The sequence below is a fragment of the Oryx dammah genome, unplaced genomic scaffold (genome assembly GCF_014754425.2).
Source record: "Oryx dammah isolate SB20612 unplaced genomic scaffold, SCBI_Odam_1.1 HiC_scaffold_28, whole genome shotgun sequence".
NCBI lineage: Eukaryota > Metazoa > Chordata > Mammalia > Artiodactyla > Bovidae > Oryx > Oryx dammah.
The window spans coordinates 27197772-27217439 of NW_024070212.1; the positions used below are offsets into that span (position 1 = coordinate 27197772).

At 39.3% G+C, this 19668-nt stretch overlaps 1 protein-coding gene across 2 annotated transcripts; it reads left to right on the forward strand.

The window, feature by feature from the left end:
• The first annotated feature begins 12618 nt into the window (after window positions 1-12618).
• On the forward strand, window positions 12619-18210 carry SIKE1 (suppressor of IKBKE 1). 2 transcript variants are annotated; one of them, XM_040230973.1, is made up of 5 exons: window positions 12619-12874; window positions 13109-13214; window positions 14171-14313; window positions 15654-15767; window positions 17352-18210. In XM_040230973.1, the coding sequence occupies exons 1-5, from the start codon at window positions 12716-12718 to the stop codon at window positions 17451-17453; spliced, it is 624 nt and encodes a 207-aa protein (XP_040086907.1). In that variant the 5' UTR covers window positions 12619-12715; the 3' UTR covers window positions 17454-18210. The 2 variants fall into 2 exon arrangements, with proteins under 2 accessions (XP_040086907.1, XP_040086906.1); XM_040230972.1 differs by having other exon boundaries at window positions 12626-13214.
• The last annotated feature ends 1458 nt before the right edge of the window (window positions 18211-19668 follow it).

Consider the following 19668-nt stretch of genomic DNA (forward strand, 5'->3'; position numbering starts at 1 on the left):
AGAAGATATTAAGAAGAGGTGGCAAGAATACGCAGAAGAACTATACAAAAAAGATCTTCATGACCCAGATAACCACGATGGTGTCATCACTCACCTAGAGCCAGACATCCTGGAATGTGAAGTAAAGTGGGCCTTAGGAAGCATCATTACAAATAAAGCTAGTGGAGGTGATGGAATTCCAGTTGAGCTATTTCAAATCCTGAAAGATGATGTTGTGAAAGTGCTGCAGTCAATATGCCAGCAAATTTGGAAAACTCAGCAGTGGCCACAGGACTGGAAAAGGTCAGTTTTCATTCCAATCCCAAAGAAAGGCAATGCCAAAGAATGTTCAAACTACCGCACAATTGCACTCATCTCACACACTAGCAAAGTAATGCTCAAAATTCTCCAAGCCTGGCTTCAACAGTACATGAACTGTGAACTTCCAGATGTTCAAGCTGGATTTAGATATGGCAGAGGAACCAGAGATCAAATTGCCAACATCCATTGGATCATTGAAAAAGCAAGAGAGTTCAAGAGAAACATCTACTTCTGCTTTATTGACTATGCCAAAGCTTTTGATTATGTGCATCACAACAAACTGGAAAATTCTTCAAGAGATGAAAATACCAGACCACCTTACCTGCCTCCTGAGAAATATGTATGCATGTCAAAAAGCAACAGTTAGGAGTGAACATGGAACAACAGACTGCTTCCAAATAGGGAAAGGAGTACGTCAAGGCTGTATATTGTCACCCTACTAATTTAACTTCTATGCAGAGTACATCATGCAAAATGCCAGGCTGGAGGAAGCACAAGCCAGAATCAAGATTGCTGGGAGAAAAATCAATAACCTTATATATGCAGATGACACCACCCTTATGGAAGAAAGCAAAGAAGAACTAAAGAGCTTCTTGATGAACGTGAAAGAGGACAGTGAAAAGCTGGCTTAAAACTCAACATTCAGAAAACTAAGATCATGGCATCTGGTCCCATCACTTCATGGCAAATAGATGGGGTAACAGTGGACGACTTTATCTGTTGGGGCTCCAAAATCACTGCAGACAGTGATTGCTGCCATGAGATTAAAAGATGCTTGCTCCTTGGAAGAAAAGCTGTAACAAACCTAGATAGCAATATTAAAAAGCAGAGACATTACTTTGCTAACAAAGGTCCATCTAGTCAAAGCTATGGTTTTTCCAGTAATCACGTATGGATGTGAGAGTTGGACTATAAAGAAAGCTGAGGCCAAAGAACTGATGCTTTTGAACTGTGGTGTTGGAGAAGACTCTTGAGAGTCCCTCGGACTGAAAGGAGATCCAACCAGTCAATCTTAAAGGAAATCAGTCCTGAATATTCATTGGAAGGACTGATGCTGAAGCTGAAACTCCAATACTTTGGCCACCTGATGTGAAGAACTGACTCATGTGAAAAGACCCTGATGCTGGGAAAGATTGAAGGCGAGAAGAGAAGGGGACAACAGAGGATGAGATGGTAGGATGGCATCACTGACTCGATGGACATGAGTTTGAGTGAACTCTGGGAGTTGGTGATGGACAGGGAGGCCTGGCGTGCTGCAGTCCATGGTGTCACAGAGTCCTATACTATTGAGTGACTGAAATGAATTGAACAGATAATATATATAAATAGAATATTTGGGAGATTCCCAAATATTTTGAGATACATTGACTAAAATCCACAGGTAAATGATGTGCTTTATTCAATTAATTATTAAAACAAATATATCAAATCATATAATTAAATATTCCAGTTAGCTAATTATCATCTTATAAATATTTACTATTTTTTATCAAATTTTACTTTAAAAATGAATTCAGATATAAAGAACAAACTAGTGGTTACCAGTAGGGGAGGGGCAAAGTAGGTAGGGATGAGGAAATGGGTATAAGATAGGCTACAAGGATGTATTGTCCCACACAGGGAAAATTGCCAATAGTTTGTAATAACTGAAAATGGAATATAACCTTTAAAATTTTTATGAAAAATTAAAATTTTAAAAAGTTGTAAGAAAGTATATTTATATTTATGATGAAAATCACAAATAACTTAAAAATAATAAGTAGGTCAGTATTTCTTCAGAATTCTTGTAGAGAATATACAAACGTATAAGGAAAGTGTTGTGCTCATCTTTGAGTGAGCATGCATGGTGACCACAGTTGTTTTTGGCAAGCACTATATTAAAAAAAATTTTTAATCTTTAGGTAGGGTTGTCGTGGGGAGGCATACTCTCGAATTCTTCACCACAGAGCCTTCTACTTCCTATTATTAGTGCTTAGCTTCATTAACTAATTTGCTATTCCTGGTATGACCCCTCTTAGGCTAGAAATAGTATGTATTTGGAATAATACCAGGAGGTAGTTGTTGAGGGGCAGTTCTCCAAGGGTCTCTCACATTTATGCACACCTTGCAACTGATGCATTTACTTCCCTTTATTCATACCATCTTTTCAAAGGTGTTTCACTAGAAAACAACCTTTAAGTATAAGATAGCGTTTCCTTCCAGACCAAAAGGAAAGCATGCTTACTACCCTTTATAAGACATTCACATTCCCTACACTCCAGATTGTCCTATAGAAACCCACCACATGTGCAGGTGTCATCCTGACCCCTTTACATCACTTTGTGGGGAAGCATTAAAGTGCTGATGCTCTGGCTCTTGTTACTGCAGAGAGTAATAAACTACCCTCATCTCTGACCCAGGAATTTCCAGCATTGTTCCCTCTAGTCTTTTATATGGTTCTTTCTCCAGCCTCAGGCAGTTTCCTAATATTCTTATGCTAATCAGTTTTTGGCTAAAGATCTTAGGTGGACTCTTCCTGAAGATCTAAGGCTGGGACTAGGATGAGGCAAGAGAGGTGTCCAGAGCAAAGAAATTTAAGGAGGTCTTCACGTTGGGGCTCAAGCAAGAACCTAAGAATAAGTACCTCCTTGAAGTCTATGACCTGGACATCTCTTTTGCCTCACCCTAGTCCTAGCCATGTCTACATCTCCAGAGCACTCTTTCATTCTCCCCCTCCCTCTTCCTCTCTCAGGCTTTTTTCTCTCTAGTATTCTACCCCAAGAACCCTGGGATGCTGTGAAAAGTAAATGTACTAATATCTGTAAATGTGTGTGTGTGCACGTGTGTGTGTGTGTGTGTGTGTGTGTGTGTGTGTGTGCTAAGTCGCTTCAGTTGAGTCCAACTCTGTGTGACCTGATGGACTGTAGCCCACTAGGCTCCTTTTTCCATGGGATTCTCCAGGCAACAATTCTGGAATGAGATGCCATGCCCTCCTCCAAGGGATCTTGCCAACTCAGGGATTTAGCCCACATCTCCTGCATTGCAGGCAGATTTTTTTTACCACTGAGCCACTGGGGAAGCCCCTGTATATGTTTATTGCATGCTTAAAACATAGAAAGTGCTCAAAAAAATGTTTATTTTTTTGTGATTATTATTATAGGTATTTTGTGTTTTTTGATAGATATATTTGTTAAGTTTTGCTGCTGTTTTGTTTTTCTAACAAAGAGGTTCCATTAAATCAAATTCACCAAAGAATTTCTCTAGCACTTTTTAAAGGAAAAAGATGACATCTAATGATATCTGGAAAATGCTCACATTGTTTAGAAACTGCACATTACAAATCTAAAACTTTATTAAAACCATACACAATCTTATAAATGGAAAAGCTGAAACTTTAGCATCAGTCCAGAGAAGGAAGTCAACTACATGATCATTACTACCTCATTTGAGAGTAACAAAGCTAAAGTTATAACCCTGCCAGTACTCCCCACACATACACACATCATTCACAAGTGGGAAGAAAAGAAAAAGAAAGCAAGCATGCTTACTTCATTCAACTTTCCAATATATCAAAAATTAAAGCCACTAGCTTCTTAGGAATTGTAGTTTATATTATGTGTGAAATTTAAAAACCTAATGTATCACCAGCTTTGTCTCCACTTGCTCTTAAAGGACCTCTGTCTTCTAACAAAATTCACATTTATATTTATGGATGTCCACTCCCTGGGCTTGGCTTCCCTTGTAGCTCAGTTGGTAAAGAATCTGCCTGTAGTGCAGGAGACTGGGGTTTGATCCCTGGATTGGGAAGATCCTCTGGAGAAGGAAATGCCAACCCACTCCAGTATCCTTGCCTGGAAAATCTCATGGACAGAGGAGCCTTGTGGGCTGCAGTCCATGGGGTCGCAAAGAGTAGGGCACAACTGAGCGACTAACACTCCCTGGGCTCAGCGGTAAAGAATCTGCCTGCCAATGCAGGAGATCCAGGTTTTATCCCTGGATCAGGAAGATGCCCTGGGGAAGGAAATGGCAACCCACTCTAGTATTCTTTCATGGGAATTCCACAGACAGAGGAGCCTGGTGGGCTATGGTCCATGGGGTTGCAAAGAGTTGTACACGACTTAGCAATTAAACAACAACAAAGAATGTGTTACATGTGATAACAGACAGGACCAAAGACTCTGGATTCACATTGTTTTGCCCCTCCTATCCCAGTAAAAGCCATAGTCTCTGCTAGGTGCTTTCTACTGGATGGTTCTGCCTTTATCAAGCACCACTCCCACTTCAGTTACATATAAGTCCATCCACGAGATACCATCCCCCAGACCCACTGCCTTCTTCTTCAGCTGGTCCTCATCACTGATTCCCAAAGACCTCATTCTCAATTTGTCTCTAAGAAGTCGAACCATACTATAGAAAATTGTAAAATCATGGAGACTGTGCCACCACACAAGTATAATTTCTAATTTTAATCAGACCTCTAACACCTCTCATTTATTTTTAACCATTGGAACCTCTCCTTCTATGAGAGATTACAAATCTTCTACGGTAGACTGTAAAAATGGACTCCATCTTCTCCCTCCCAGAAAGAAGTGGGGTGTATTTCTCCATCCTGTGAATGTGGGCTGGCCACGTGATTTGCTTTGGCCAGTGAGACACTGTGGTATACATGAGTAAGCAGAGGTGAGAAGACACTTGCACATTTGGTCTTGTATTGATCTTGTTATTCCATAGCCACATGAACAAGCTATGGCTAGCCTACTAAAGAATGAGAGATCAATGACCAGTCACCACCATCACTCCAGTTGACAGCAGGCCTACCATCAGACATGTGAGTATACCAGGACCAGCTAGACCAACCAATCACAAACTAGAATCAGCCAAATCTGACCCATATGAGAAAGACAACTCAGAAGACTAGTGAGCAAAATAAATGATTACTGTTTTAAGCCACTAAGCTGTGGGGTAGTTTCTTATGTAGCACTAAACAAATGGTATATACCTCTGATTCCCTTCAGTAATTGCTTTATTCCAAACACTTGCATCACTTAATAACCACGCCCCACCACTGTCAGCACCTGATTTTACCTCCTTTTTTAATGAGAAATACACTTAACTCCTCACCCTACCCTGATACCACACTACAGTGTAGTAGTAGAGAGTATTGATTCTGAAGCCAGACTCCCAACTCTTATCTTGTCTCTAAAATGTATAAACGGTAAGACAAAAGTACACATTCTTTCTTTGTTAAAGTAGGGATAATGATAATACCTACCACATATAGTTGTTGTGAGAGTTATTTATGAAGAAGCCTTTAGATAAATTCATTGCACATAGTGAATGTTCTAAAAATATAAGCTACTATTACTTTATTGTGCACTAACCAATGATAGGGGACTGGAATGCAAAAGTAGGAAGTCAAGAAATACCTGGAGTAACAGGCAAATATGGCCTTGGAGTACGGAATGAAGCAGGGCAAAGGCTAATAGAGTTTTGCCAAGAGAACGCACCAGTCATAGCAAACACCCTCATCCAACAACACAAGAGAAGACTCTACACATGGACTTCACAGATGGTCAACACCAAAATCAGACTGATTATATTCTTTGCAGCCAAAGATGGAGAAACTCTATACTGTCAGCAAAAACAAGACTGGGAGCTGACTGTGGCTCAGATCATGAACTGCTTATTGCCAAATTCAGACTTAAATTGAAGAAAGTGGGGGAAATCACAAAACCATTCAGGTATGACCTAAATCAAATCCCTTATGATTATACAGTGGAAGTGAGAAATAGATTTAAGGGACTAGATCTGATAGACAGAGTGCCTGATGAATTGTGGATGGAGGTTCGTGACATTGTACAGAAGACAGGGATCAAGACCATCCCCATGGAAAAGAAATGCAAAAAAGCAAAATGGCTGTCTGGGGAGGCCTTACAAATAGCTGTGAAAAGAAGAGAAGTGAAAAGCAAAGGAGAAAAGGAAAGATATAAGCATCTGAATGCAGAGTTCCAAAGAATAGCAAGGAGAGATATGAAAGCCTTCCTCAGTGATCAATGCAAAGAAATAGAGGAAAACAACAGAATGGGAAAGACTAGAGACCTCTTCAGGAAAATTAGAGATACCAAGGGAACATTTCATGCAAAGATGGGCTCGATAAAGGACAGAAATGGTATGGACCTAACAGAAGCAGAAGATATTAAGAATAGGTGGCAAGAGTACACAGAAGAACTGTACAAAAAAGATCTTCATGACCCAGATAATCATGATGGTGTGATCACTCACCTAGAGCCAGACATCCTGGAATGTGAAGTAAAGTGGGCCTTAGGAAGCATCACTACAAACAAAGTTAGTGGAGGTGATGGAATTCCAGTTGAGCTGTCTCAAATCCTGAAAGATGCTAGTGGAAGTGATGGAATTCCAGTTAAACTATTTCAAATCCTAAAAGATGATCCTGTGAAAGTGCTGCACTCAATATGCCAGCAAATTTGGAAAACTCAGCAGTGGCCACAGGACTGGAAAAGGTCAGTTTTCATTCCAATCCCAAAGAAAGGCAATGCCAAAGAATGTTCAAACTACCGCACAATTGCACTCATCTCGCACGCTGGTAAAGTAATGCTCAAAATTCTCCAAGCCAGGCTTCAGCAATATGTGAACCGTCGTGTCCGACTCTTTGCGACACCATGAATTACAGCACGCCAGGCCTCCCTGTCCATCACCAACTCCCGGAGTTCACTCAGACTCATGTCCATCGAGTCAGTGATGCCATCCAGCCATCTCATCCTCTGTCGTCCCCTTCTCCTCCTGCCACCAATCCCTCCCAGCATCAGAGTCTTTTCCAATGAGTCAACTCTTCACATGAGGTGGCCAAAGTACTGGAGTTTCAGCTTTAGCATCATTCCTTCCAAAGAAATCCCAGGGCTGATCTCCTTCAGAATGGACTGGTTGGATCTCCTTGCAGTCCAAGGGACTCTAAAGAGTCTTCTCCAACACCACAGTTCAAAAGCATCAATTCTTCGGTGCTCAGCTTTCTTCACAGTCCAACTCTCACATCCATACATGACTACTGGAAAATCCATAGCCTTGACTAGATGGAACTTTGTTGGCAAAGTAATGTCTCTGCTTTTGAATATGCTATCTAGGTTGGTCATAACTTTTCTTCCAAGGAGTAACCATCTTTTAATTTCATGGCTGCAGTCACAATCTGCAGTGATTTTGGAGCCCCCATAAATAAAGTCTGACACTGTTTCCACTGTTTCCCCATCTATTTCCCATAAAGTGATGGGACCGGATGCCATGATCTTCGTTTTCTGAATGTTGAGCTTCAAGTCAACTTTTTTACTCTCCTCTTTCACTTTCATCAAGAGGCTTTTTAGTTCCTCTTCACTTTCTGCCATAAGGGTGGTGTCATCTGCATATCTGAGGTTATTGATATTTCTCCCGGCAATCTTGATTCCAGCTTGTGCTTCTTCCAGCCCAGCGTTTCTCATGATGTACTCTGCATAGAAGTTAAATAAGCAGGGTGACAATATACAGTCTTGATGTATTCCTTTTCCTATTTGGAACCAGTCTGTTGCTCCATGTCCAGTTCTAACTGTTGCTTCCTCACCTGCATACAGGTTTCTCAAGAGGCAGGTCAGGTGGTCTGGTATTCCCATCTCTTGAAGAATTTTCCACAGTTTATTGTGATCCACACAGTCAAAGGCTTTTTGGCATAGTCAATAAAGCAGAAGTAGATGTTTTTCTGGAACTCTCTTGCTTTTTCAATGATCCAACAGATGTTGGCAATTTGATCTCTGGTTCCTCTGCCTTTTCTAAAACCAGCTTGAACATCTGGAAGTTCACGGTTCACGTATTGCTGAAGCCTGGCTTGGAGAATTTTGAGCATTACTTTACTAGTGTGTGAGATGAGTGCAATTGTGCGATAGTTTGAGCATTCTTTGGCATTGCCTTTCTTTGGGATTGGAATGAAAACTGACCTTTTCCAGTCCTGTGGCCACTGCTGAATTTTCCAAATTTGCTGGCATATTGAGTGCAGCACTTTCACAGCATCATCTTTCAGGATTTGAAATAGCTCCACTGGAATTCTATCACCTCCACTAGCTTTGTTCATAATGATGCTTTCTAAGGCCCACTTGACTTCCCATTCCAGGATGTCTGGCTCTAGGTGAGTGATGACACCATCGTGATTATCTTGGTCATGGAGATCTTTTTTGTATAGTTCTTCTGTGTATTCCTGCCACCTCTTCTTAATATCTTCTGCCTCTGTTAGGTCCATACCATTTCTGTCCTTTATCGACCCCATCTTTACATGAAATGTTCATAAATTTAACTACTGACCCAAAGATAAAAGGGACTGTAACACTGGAAAAGATGATCATGGAAAACAAAATTTTAGTTATCATTGCCCTAGAATCTACTGGCAATACTTTATGCCAGAGTGTTTCCTACCAGTGATCTCTCTCATTTATCCCTCTGTGGCCAGAGTTGTAGAATGGCAGCTGTCCTCTCAAAATCAGGGGTCACTTTAGCATCATCTTTTCCTTTCCAAGCCATGAGCTCTCACTCTTTCTCAGACCCAGCCAGAGAAAAGGTTGACCTCTACCTAGGGGCCACATTTTCTCCTTAAGGATGATTGATAGTGGGAACAAGGATTGAATTCAGAAACGATCTTCTGTTTCCCACCATGCTAAGTATGATATGGACCCTGGCTCCAGAAAATCAGTCCATAATAGTTGACAATATAGTTTCCAAAGTCTGACTCATTCAGTCTTAACTAGGACCATGTGTGGTTCACAGACTGTTCTACTCAGACACTGTTATGTCAGATGCAGTCCAGTTTCTTTTTACACACCTTTCCTCCAGGTAATAGTGAAAAGAATTTCAGACCTTCATGCTCCTGTTGTGGACTGTCCTCCGAAGTTCTTATAAGGAAATACTTATAAGAAAAACATGCATAGTCCTAAAGAAAAATAATAATTATATTATGTCGTAGAGAAGCATAAGACTGGAAATATCAAGAAAACTTTTAACTGTAGGCAGTTTTATTAAAATGCAATATATGTGCAAAAGATACACATAATTCATTCAAACCCTAGTGTTAAGTGATATACAGTATATGGATATATACTTTTCTAAAGTATTAAGTTTTCTGAATCTCAGAAAACATGTCCCAAGGTTTTGAATAAGGAATTATGAACTTGTATAATCAAAAGCTGATTTAGGGAAAGTGGTCAAATCTGAAAAGAAAAGTTTGTGCTCGCTAGATAACACTAAAGCTCTCTGACGCATACTGCATTGTTTAAAGGAAATCTAGGGTTACTAGGTGACTCAGAAGGTAAAAGAATCTGCCTGCAAGTCAGGAGACCCAGGTTCAATCCTTGGGTCGGGAAGATCCCCTGGAGAAGGATCTTCTACCCACTCCAGTATTCTTGAGTGGAGAATTCCCTGGACAGAGTAGACTGGCAGGCTATATAGTTCATGGGGTCACAAAGAGTCAGACACAACAGAGCAACTAATACTTTCACACTTTCACAGAGGAAATCTAACATGTGGTAATTGTGAGGATTATAAAACTGAACCACTATAAAGTCCTTAGAATATTGACAGGTGCAGAGTAAGCACTTAATAAACATCAGTGTTACTGTCAATACTGATAGCAATTATGATATAATTCTTTCTACAGACCGGGTGTTAGAGATGGTTATGATGCTATGCTGTGTTACTAAGTCACTTCAGTAGTGTCTGACTCTGTGGGACCCCATGTTCCACCAAGCTCCTCTATCCATGGGATTCTCCAGGCAAGAATACTGGAATGGGTTGCCATGCCCTCCTCCAGGGCATCTTCTAGATCCAGGGATCCATACTGTGTCCCTAAAGTCTCCTGCATTGGCAGGCAGGTTCTTTACCACTAGCGCCACCTGGGAAGCCCTATAGAAGCAAAAAGCAAGAATATCTTCCAAACTTTGGTTTCCCAGGTCAGGAAAAAGTGGGGAAGGACAAGATCTAGGCAGAGCAGAGAGGGGTAATAGGAAAAACCTTCCACAGGATAGAATAATAAGAGGTAGAATTCAAAAGTGTTGATTAAGTACTTTTGTGGCTTTTGAATAGACCTAAAAAGTCTTCTTCCAGATTTCATTAGGAACAGATTGTATGAGTGTAGCAAAAAGAGAATTATAGAATTCCCCTAGATTGTCTCTCCTATGGGCCGCTGACTGTTGTGCATACTTAGCACCTCACCTTTGCATAAGGTAAATGTCCTGTAAGGCTGTGGTTCAGATGGTGAGGGAAAGTGTAGGAGAGCACAAATTGCATGGAATTGTGGTTTTAGTAAAAGAATATATTAAAATATTGTTTGCAAATTCTGCAACGGTGGGGTAAGTGGGCCAGCCATATTATCTATAGGAGGTGTGGTAGGAAGATTTTGTTCCAGAATATACTGAGAATACAAAGGTAAAAAGTCAATTCTCCTCTCCAACCCCCTTCTCTGACCTCTCACTACTGTCATGGCACTCTTGCCCTTTCACTGGGTTCCTAATTCTGTTATTACCTTCAACTATTTATAAGAGTTTGAACACTTTCACCCATTAGAATATAAACTCCCTAAGGGTCAAGACTTTGTGTCATTCTCTCCTGTATTTCCAGACACTAAATAGTGCCTGAAACAAGACTTTTCAAAAATATTTACAGTAATAATCAATGAAAAAGAACAAAGCTTGACACACAAGCTTGACAAGGTAAACATAAATCAATACAATAGCACAGCTCATTGCTGTTCTGGTTATATTTATTTTCACTTAATAATTGAGCTAAAATAGAAAAAGATAAGTAAGCAAACAATGACTCTACGTCACACCCATTAAAATGGCTATTGAAGAAAACAGAAAATAACAAGTGTATGCAAAGATGTGAAGAAATTGAAACTCTTATGTACTGTTGGTAAAAATGTAAAATGATGCAGCCACTGTGGAAAACAGTTTGGTCATTCCTCAAAAATTTTAAAATAGAATTAACACATGTCCCAGTGATTCCACTTCTGGATATACTCTCAGAAGAATTTAACGGAGGGATTCAAACAGATATTTATACATGTGTTCATAACAGCATTATTTACAACAGCGAAAAGATGAAGGCTACCCAAGGGTCCATCAGTAGCTGTCATTGTTGAGTCATGTCCAACTCTTTGTGACCCCATGGGTTGTAGCCCACCAGGCTCCTCTATCCATGGGATTCTCCAGGCAAGAATAGTGGAGTGGGTTGCCAGTTCCTCCTCCATGGGATCTTCCTGACCCAGGGAGAGAACATGAAGTCTCCTTCACTGGCAGGCAGATTCTTTACCACTGAGACACCATGGAAGCCTATACATATGCACACACATATATATGAATATTAGTCGGTCTTAACAAGAAAGGAATTTCTGCTTGCATGGAGGAACCTTGAGGACATTATGCCAAGTGAAATAAGCCATTCACAAAAATGACAATTATGATTTCTATGATTTCACTTGTATGAGGTATCTAATGTAGTTAAATTCATAGAGATAGAAAGTAGAGGAGTGGTTGCCAAGGGCTGGGAGGAAGGCAGAATAAGGAGTTAAAAGTCTAATGCTGTTGTGTTTAGTTGCTAAGTAGCTTTCCACTCTTTGCAACCCCACAGACTGCAGCACACCAGGCTTTCCAGTCCTTCACCATCACCCAGAGTTTGCTCAAATTCATGTTCACTGAATCAGTGAAGCTATCCAACCATCTTATCCTCTGTCACCCCCTTCTCCTCCCGCCCTCAACCTTTCTGAGCATCAGAGTCTTTTTCAGTGAATCGGTTCTTAGCATCAGGTGGCCAAAGTACTTGAGCTTGAGCTTCATCATCAGTCATTCCAATGAATAGTCAGGGCTGGTTTCCTTTAGGATTGACTGATTTGATCTCCTTGCAGTCCAAGGAGTTAAAAGTCTAACTTCAGTTTTGCAAAATGAAAAGAATTCTGCAGATGAATGATAGTGATGACTGCACAACAACTTAAATGTACTTAATACTATTGGTTAAGATGATAAATTTAAAGCGTGTTTACCACATTAAAAGAAAAAAATTTTTAAACGGTGATAAGAACAATCCACATCAATCAAAACCAGTAGGAACAGGAGAAACTCAAGACTAGCCCAGCCTTAACACAACTTGACCACCAGGCAGTGGAAACAGGAAACCAAAGGCGTGGCAAGGGCAGGCCTCTGGGGCCCTTGCCCAGGGCGAGGACGCGAGGAAGCCACAGGTTAAAGACGGTCACCAGCCACGGAGGCTGCCACTGCGCAAGCGCATATCTCGGGTGCCGCCGGGGCTCCTTTTAAACGTACCCGGAAGTGACGTCTGTAAAGCTGAGACTCGCTCAGGGACGCGCTGAGTCCTTGGCGCTGGTAAGCGGTGTTCTGACTGCGGTCCTGGGGCCGCTATGAGCTGCACCATCGAGAAGATCCTGACAGACGCTAAGACTCTACTGGAGAGGCTGAGGGAGCATGATGCGGCCGCCGAGTCACTGGTGGATCAGTCGGCGGCTCTGCACCGGCGGGTAGCCGCTATGCGGGAGGCGGGGACAGCCCTTCCGGACCAGGTCAGGCAGAGGGTATGGGCCCGTGCCCTCGGGTTCTGGGCACTTGAAGGGTGGAAGATGAGGTCAAGTGGAAACTCGGCTTGGAGTTTTTCCCTGGTCCCAGAGGGTGGCTGTGAGACCTTTCTGTGGGGTCGGGACTGCCAGTGCTGTCCTGGAGTTCTGCCTCCTACCTCTTCAGTTGCATCTGCGGCTGTTCTGTTTACGGAGCGATTAGTTTGTCTCTTGTTTGTCCAGTATCAAGAGGATGCATCCGATATAAAGGACATGTCCAAATACAAACCTCACATTCTGCTGTCCCAAGAGAATACACAGATTAGAGACTTGCAGCAGGAAAACAGAGGTTAGTCAGGCCTTTTTGTGTGTAATGATTTTCTCATATCCAGTAATATTTCAAAAGGTCTTGCAAAAACGGCAGGTCACAAAAGTGCACATGCTGTGGTGGTGATTTAGTCACTAAGTCGTGTCCAACTCTTGCGACCCCATGGACTGTAACCTGCCAGGCTCTTCTATCCGTGGGATTCTCCAGGCAAGAATAATGGAGTGGATTGCCATAGCCTGTGATGACCCAGTAGCAGTAAAGTTTATCACATTACTCTTTTCAAGGTCATCTGACTGATTTTGTATTTAAACGCAGCTTATCCAAGAGGTGCTTAGTAGAGTTGAATTATTATTGCATGGCTTGTTAGGTGTCTGGAGATGGAGGGTTGCATAACGGAAGAGTTAATATCCTCAAGGGCTTAAGATTTAAAGTTTAAATATTGAAATAAACATTAAAGCTAAGATTGAAGGGATTTTTATGTTCTTATGCAAGGTGGAAGAGCTAAATTTAATCCTCGGGTGTATATTCTTGGGCTTGGTGAATATATTGTTAATGATAGTAGTATGAATAGTTATTTGTATATAAATTTACAGAGGGCTTTCATATATATCATGCAATGCATATATGTATTCTCATATGTTCATTTTGAAGTAGACAAGCCAGGTTTTTATTATTACAAGGCAGATAGGCTCAGAGAGGTTACATGATTTAACAGTAGTAATCTAGTAATTCCCAGAATTGAACTTAAACTCATGTCTTCTGATGCCACATCCCATGTTGATTCTACCAGATTTTGCTGCTGCTGCCTGGAAAGATATTTTTCGCATAGACCATGACTGTTGAGTTTTGTGGACTTAAACACCAATTTACATCTTTGGGTTCATAATATTTCATGCATGTCATAAAATCCAGCTGTTTGAGTTTGGCTTTAGGAGGTATCTCAGACATCACTGCCAAGTTATTTTGTTTTTTGATAGAGCTATGGGTTTCCTTGGAGGAACACCAGGATGCTTTGGAACTCATCATGAGCAAATACCGAAAACAGATGTTACAATTAATGGTTGCTAAAAAAGCAGCGGATGCTGAACCGGTCCTGAAAGCTCACCAGTCTCACTCTGCCGTAAGAAACTTTGATGGATAAATTCTAAATGAATTGAAATCTTGACATTGTTTCAGATCATGTGCTTGCTTTAAGTAAACTTGTTTTCCTTTCATGTTTACCACATTTGCTGTAGGTTTTAGTATAGCTTTGTAAAGATATGAGTAGAAAAAAGGGGGTAAAGGGCCTTTTATCTGAGTAAGACTCAAGTTCATCCCTCCACCAAGATCTCTCTTCAAGATGTTAATGAACACTACGTTTTTCCACTGAACAATGTCAGTTACCATTAAAGTGAAAATGAAAGTCACTCAGTCATGTCTGATTCTTTGGGACCCCATGGACTATACAGTTCATGGAATTCTCCAGGCCAGAATACTGGAGTGGGTAATCTTTCCCTTTTCCAGGGGATCTTCCCAATCTAGGGATTGAACCCAGGTCTCCTGGATTGCAGGCAGATTCTTTACCAGCTGAGCCACAAGGGAAGCCTGTTAGTGTTAAAGGTATTCAGTAAATACTTGAGTTGTTATTATGGTACGTTTCACTAAACTGTAAGCTCCTTGCTTGTAAGGAGTGTGAATTTATCTTTTATCCCTAACATAGTACTTGTCACATAGCAGGGGGATCAGTAAACATAGCATCATACTATGTTTTTCGGAGAGAGAAGTACGGTTAAAAAAAAAAAGGCGTAGTTTCTATGCTCTCGTTGCTTATGGTTTAATTTGGGAGATGCAGTAATTGTTCTTAAGTTTGTAGAGTGCTTTAGACTTGTCTTTGTACGTTTGCATGTACTGTATTATTTAATCCTAAATTAATAGATTGACACCTCACTATTTGCTGCAGTGGAATTTATGGAAGATAAGTTTCATCTTAGATTCTATTGAAAGCATTTTAATAAGTTTAACTAAGGTCATAGGGAACAGGGATCTTTTAAATACGTGAATGACTTTCATCTGTGGTCCAAAGGAGAAAAACCTGATCCTTGAAGAAGATAGAATTTAGCTTATATGAAAAGCTTGCTAAGAGATATGTCCAAAGATAGAATAAGGTACCTTGGAATGTGGCAAGCTTCCTGCCAATAAAAGTATTTAAGTTTAAGTTAAACAGCCATTTAGAGATAGTGTCCAACATCTAGTGGATGATTAGACTAGAGTCAATCTTCTGAAAATGAATTATCTGTGAATATCACAAGATAAGTTTATTATGGCTTTACATCTGAGGACTTAGGTTGTAGTGAAATTACTGTAACCTCTGTACCACAGATTAAATGAATTTTTAACATCATAATACACATGTTCTCATGAACTTCATATCTGCTTTAAAAAAATGACTTTTTCACTTTTTTATTCTGAATACCTTCACAGGAAATTGAGAATCAGATTGACAGAATCTGTGAAATGGGAGAAGTGATGAGGAAAGCAGTTCAAATGGATGATGACCAATTTTGTAAGATTCAGGAAAAACTAGCACAATTAGAGGTAAGATTATTGCTATTTTAAGTTCACAATATCTAAGGGAGTTTTCAGAGTCTGAAAGGTATGACATCATTATATATCACTGCAGTATATTGATGTTTCCTTTGTGGTCTGATTTAAAATTAAAACATCCTCCATACCCTTTTGAAGAAAGGAAATGTAATCAGAAGCAAACAATGAAAATGCTTATTGGCTAGAAATTGATATATCATACTGAGAGGGTAAAGGGAGTGGAAGGGACAGATTTCAGGTGAGCTAAAGTCACTCATTTGCTGTAAAAAGAACTCAAATAGATACTGTTTAAACTTGATCAGGAAATAGCAGTACAAGACATATTATTTAGAATTATGGAAGTAAACACCTAAAGAAGTAGATAAAAATATTAAAAGTGGTTGCCTTTGGGAAACAAAGCCAAGGGACTGCAGACTATTTTACAGGTCTTTTAGTTTTGATTTTTTTAAAAATCAATTTTTATTTTAAAGTCTTGATTTTTTTAAAAAGCTGTTTTCATGTAATGTTTTGATTAAAATGGGAATAATTTACAAAGAAAGGCCTGGAGCGTTAGTGGGCCCATACAGTTGTTAAAGAGAAACATTACAATAGATGATTTGAATGTTCCTTATTACAAGTTCTGCCGTGGGCCCTTTGAAAATTACCAGAGAGAAAAAGACAGGGTCCCTCCTCAGAGTCTAATGATAGCAAAAGACTAATAACTTTTTTTGGTATGAAATGGTATGTAAATGCGAGGAGAGAGATACAGGGTATGTCTTGGTGAAACCTGAGAATGCTGTGGTTTACCAGAATTTCCTGCAGAGAGAATAAGGATGAAGAGCGCAAATTGCCGTATCTGGAAATCAAGGGGAGTGGCAAAGACCCAATTAGGATAGGAGTTAGTTAAAATGATAGAATGACCTTGTCTATGCCATCCCTAATTTACTTCAGTTATGGAAACAGCCCTAAGGAAATGTGAGACAAGTCTTACTTAATACTTTAAGTGGAAAAAATGTGGGCATCAGATTGAGACCAGCAGTACCACATGCAGGTTCTCTGAATATGGGCAGGTTTTTGGGCTTTTGGGAGCCAGTGTCCTCATCGCAAAGAGAACATGGATGTAGACAACCGTGCCTCCCCTGCATATTGTATGAGATAATATATGTAAGACACCCATGCGGAACCTGGCTATGTGCCCAGTAATTATTTTCCCCCTTTCCTTGCTTTCTCCAAAACTATAGGACATCTAGGAGAGAAGGTTAAGCAGAATGAAAATATTATTAGGGATTTGAAAGATAGAAGAAACACTAGTAAAACTTGTGGGAATCATAAAGATTTTGACAAGCAGTGAATTCCTCTAGTGGAGCGGGACCCTGTTTTTTTCATGTGTAGTCTTAACACGTGGCATGTGGAAATTACTCCGTAAATATCTTGTAGCTGAATAAATAAGTAGAGTTTTAGGAACTTCTCAGTTCTTTTGTTTCTTTAAAACTTTTAAAAGTAAAATACTTTCTGTTTCAAGCCGCAAACAATGGGTTCTGATACAGTTTGACAGAATACCTGAAATGAACATACACTTTTTTTTTTATTTCCCAGCTTGAAAATAAGGAACTTCGAGAATTGTTATCCATCAGCAGTGAGTCTCTTCAGGTCAGGAAGGAAAGCTCAGTGGACACTGCTTCCCAAGCCATCAAATAATTCAACTTCTGAATAATGCCTGGAGGTTGTTTATCAAGGAAGGAAGTTATTAATGCTATTCGAGTATTGTGCGTTCAGTGTCTTGCCTCAGACTTGATTTAATGTTGATTAAATGTATCAAGTGGCAGTTTACAATTTGCAGTCGAAAGTGGCTGTCCACAAAATAGTTTTAAGGTGTGTTAGTAAAAATACACACTGAGTTTCACTATTCGTTTCTGTAAGAGACTAATTTTCATTTCTGGGACCTTGATTTATATAAATTGTGTTTTCAGTTCATTTTTGTTCTTTCATATCTCTGAAACTTATAGCATTTTGTTATAAGCCAGCAGTTTTATATCAGATTATAAATTGCAATTCTAAAAAATCTTAAACACAGATTATCTTTTTAAGTCTATTTGGCATAAACCTGGATGTTTTTCCATTGGAGAAAAATAATGCAACTCCACAGAAGTTGATTGGCATATTCTCTAATTTGTAACATAGATTCTCTAATTTGTAACATCATTCACCTTTTATGAAGTTTTAAGTCTCTCTGGTGCTAAGAGTTGGCACCTTATGACCTGGTGTCTTTACTCTTGAGAGAACCTATTGCTAGTCCCCACAAAATATACTTGAAAGTAAGTCAACTGTTTTTGTCCAGTGATAGTATAATCATCATATTGTTCAAAGAATGTTGAAAAATTTGTCCTGTGTATGTGTATGCACATATATGTGCTTAGTTCAGATGCTGAAAGTAAATTTTATTTATTCTGTTTGATATTATTAGTCAATTTTTCAGTCTTGTCCTACTTGGAAATCTTCAACTTGGATAGTTTATCCAGTGTGAAGAATATGTAATAGGTTTATTCACATCATAGTTAAAGGTACTATATCCTACAGTTTAATTTATATATAACTTATAATTAAGAACCATTTGTAATTAAGAACCATCACTTGTTTGGATGTCTTTCATCACTGGTACTAGTAGTTGGCTTTTTTTTTAGATCTACTTTTCACAAGGAAGCAAAGTTTTATCACTTAATGAGAGTTTATTTCATTTCTGAAAGCTGTGTTGAGAGTCAAATGCTAAGTGATCAGCTAGGCTTACTTGTCATTTCATTCCCCCATCTCAGTTTACTCATATTTCAAATTTATAAATTACTCATGTAATACTATCAATTTAGGTTTGCCACCAAATAATTGAAATAATGAATGCTAAATCTGTCAATATTTCCCAGTTACCCTAAGCATTATACTGCATGGGACAGACACATCATTAGAAAGATTTTTCTTAGTGCTTTGAGTGGTGTAAACTTTTCTAATGCCATAAAGAATTAACACCAATTAAAACAACAGAATTTATCCAAGATATCCTAAAAGCATCTGATCCCAGTAATACTAACAGACTTTGCCTACAGTGGTAGGCTATAACGAATTGGTATATGTCATTTTTTAATTTGTCAAATTTGCAAACAATTTGACGAACATTTCCACCCAAAGTGTGGATGTTCTTATCTCATTTCCTAACAGTATGTAAATTTTTAGTCTGATCATTTATTTGCCTTGAAGTGTATGCCCTAAGTGCCACCGTGTCCCACAGTTCCATTCAGGAGGCAGAAAAATGCCATTTGTTAGCTGTCATGGCCAGTTTTTGGTGAAAATGATAAATCAAATGACCCATTAAATATAACATAGTGTCTCTTTATTTGCTCTATGTCCCTTTAGAGATGTTTGTAGAGTTCTTTACATCTCAGATATCAGGATAAATCTAAATGCTAACTTTTCCCTTGGCAAATCAAAAACTTGAAGCTTGAGTCTCAACACCTCTCAAGACCCTGTATAATATAGAGCCTAGCTGGTGTTAATACTATGAAAATAGTGTGTAGTTAAAGAGGAGAAAGAATGATCTTGACTTTGGTTTGTATATGAAAGTTTACTTTGCAGTTGATGAAGGAATTTGACTGGTTTCCAAATTTTAGTACAAACTTACCTTTTCTAATAAAAATCTCATTTTGAGAATAACAGCTAATATAACTCAGTAATGAGTCAAATTATTAGAAAGTGCAAAGGTTTATTTTCACTTATATAGAAAACTGTCAATTAGGGCTTTTCATAAATATTTCCTAATTATCACATTATAGTTAGTATAACCAGAACTAGTTATTCCTGAAATGGTGTTAGAGATGTCCTCATAGTTAGAAATCATAAGTTACATGATTACAAGTCAAAATGTAAA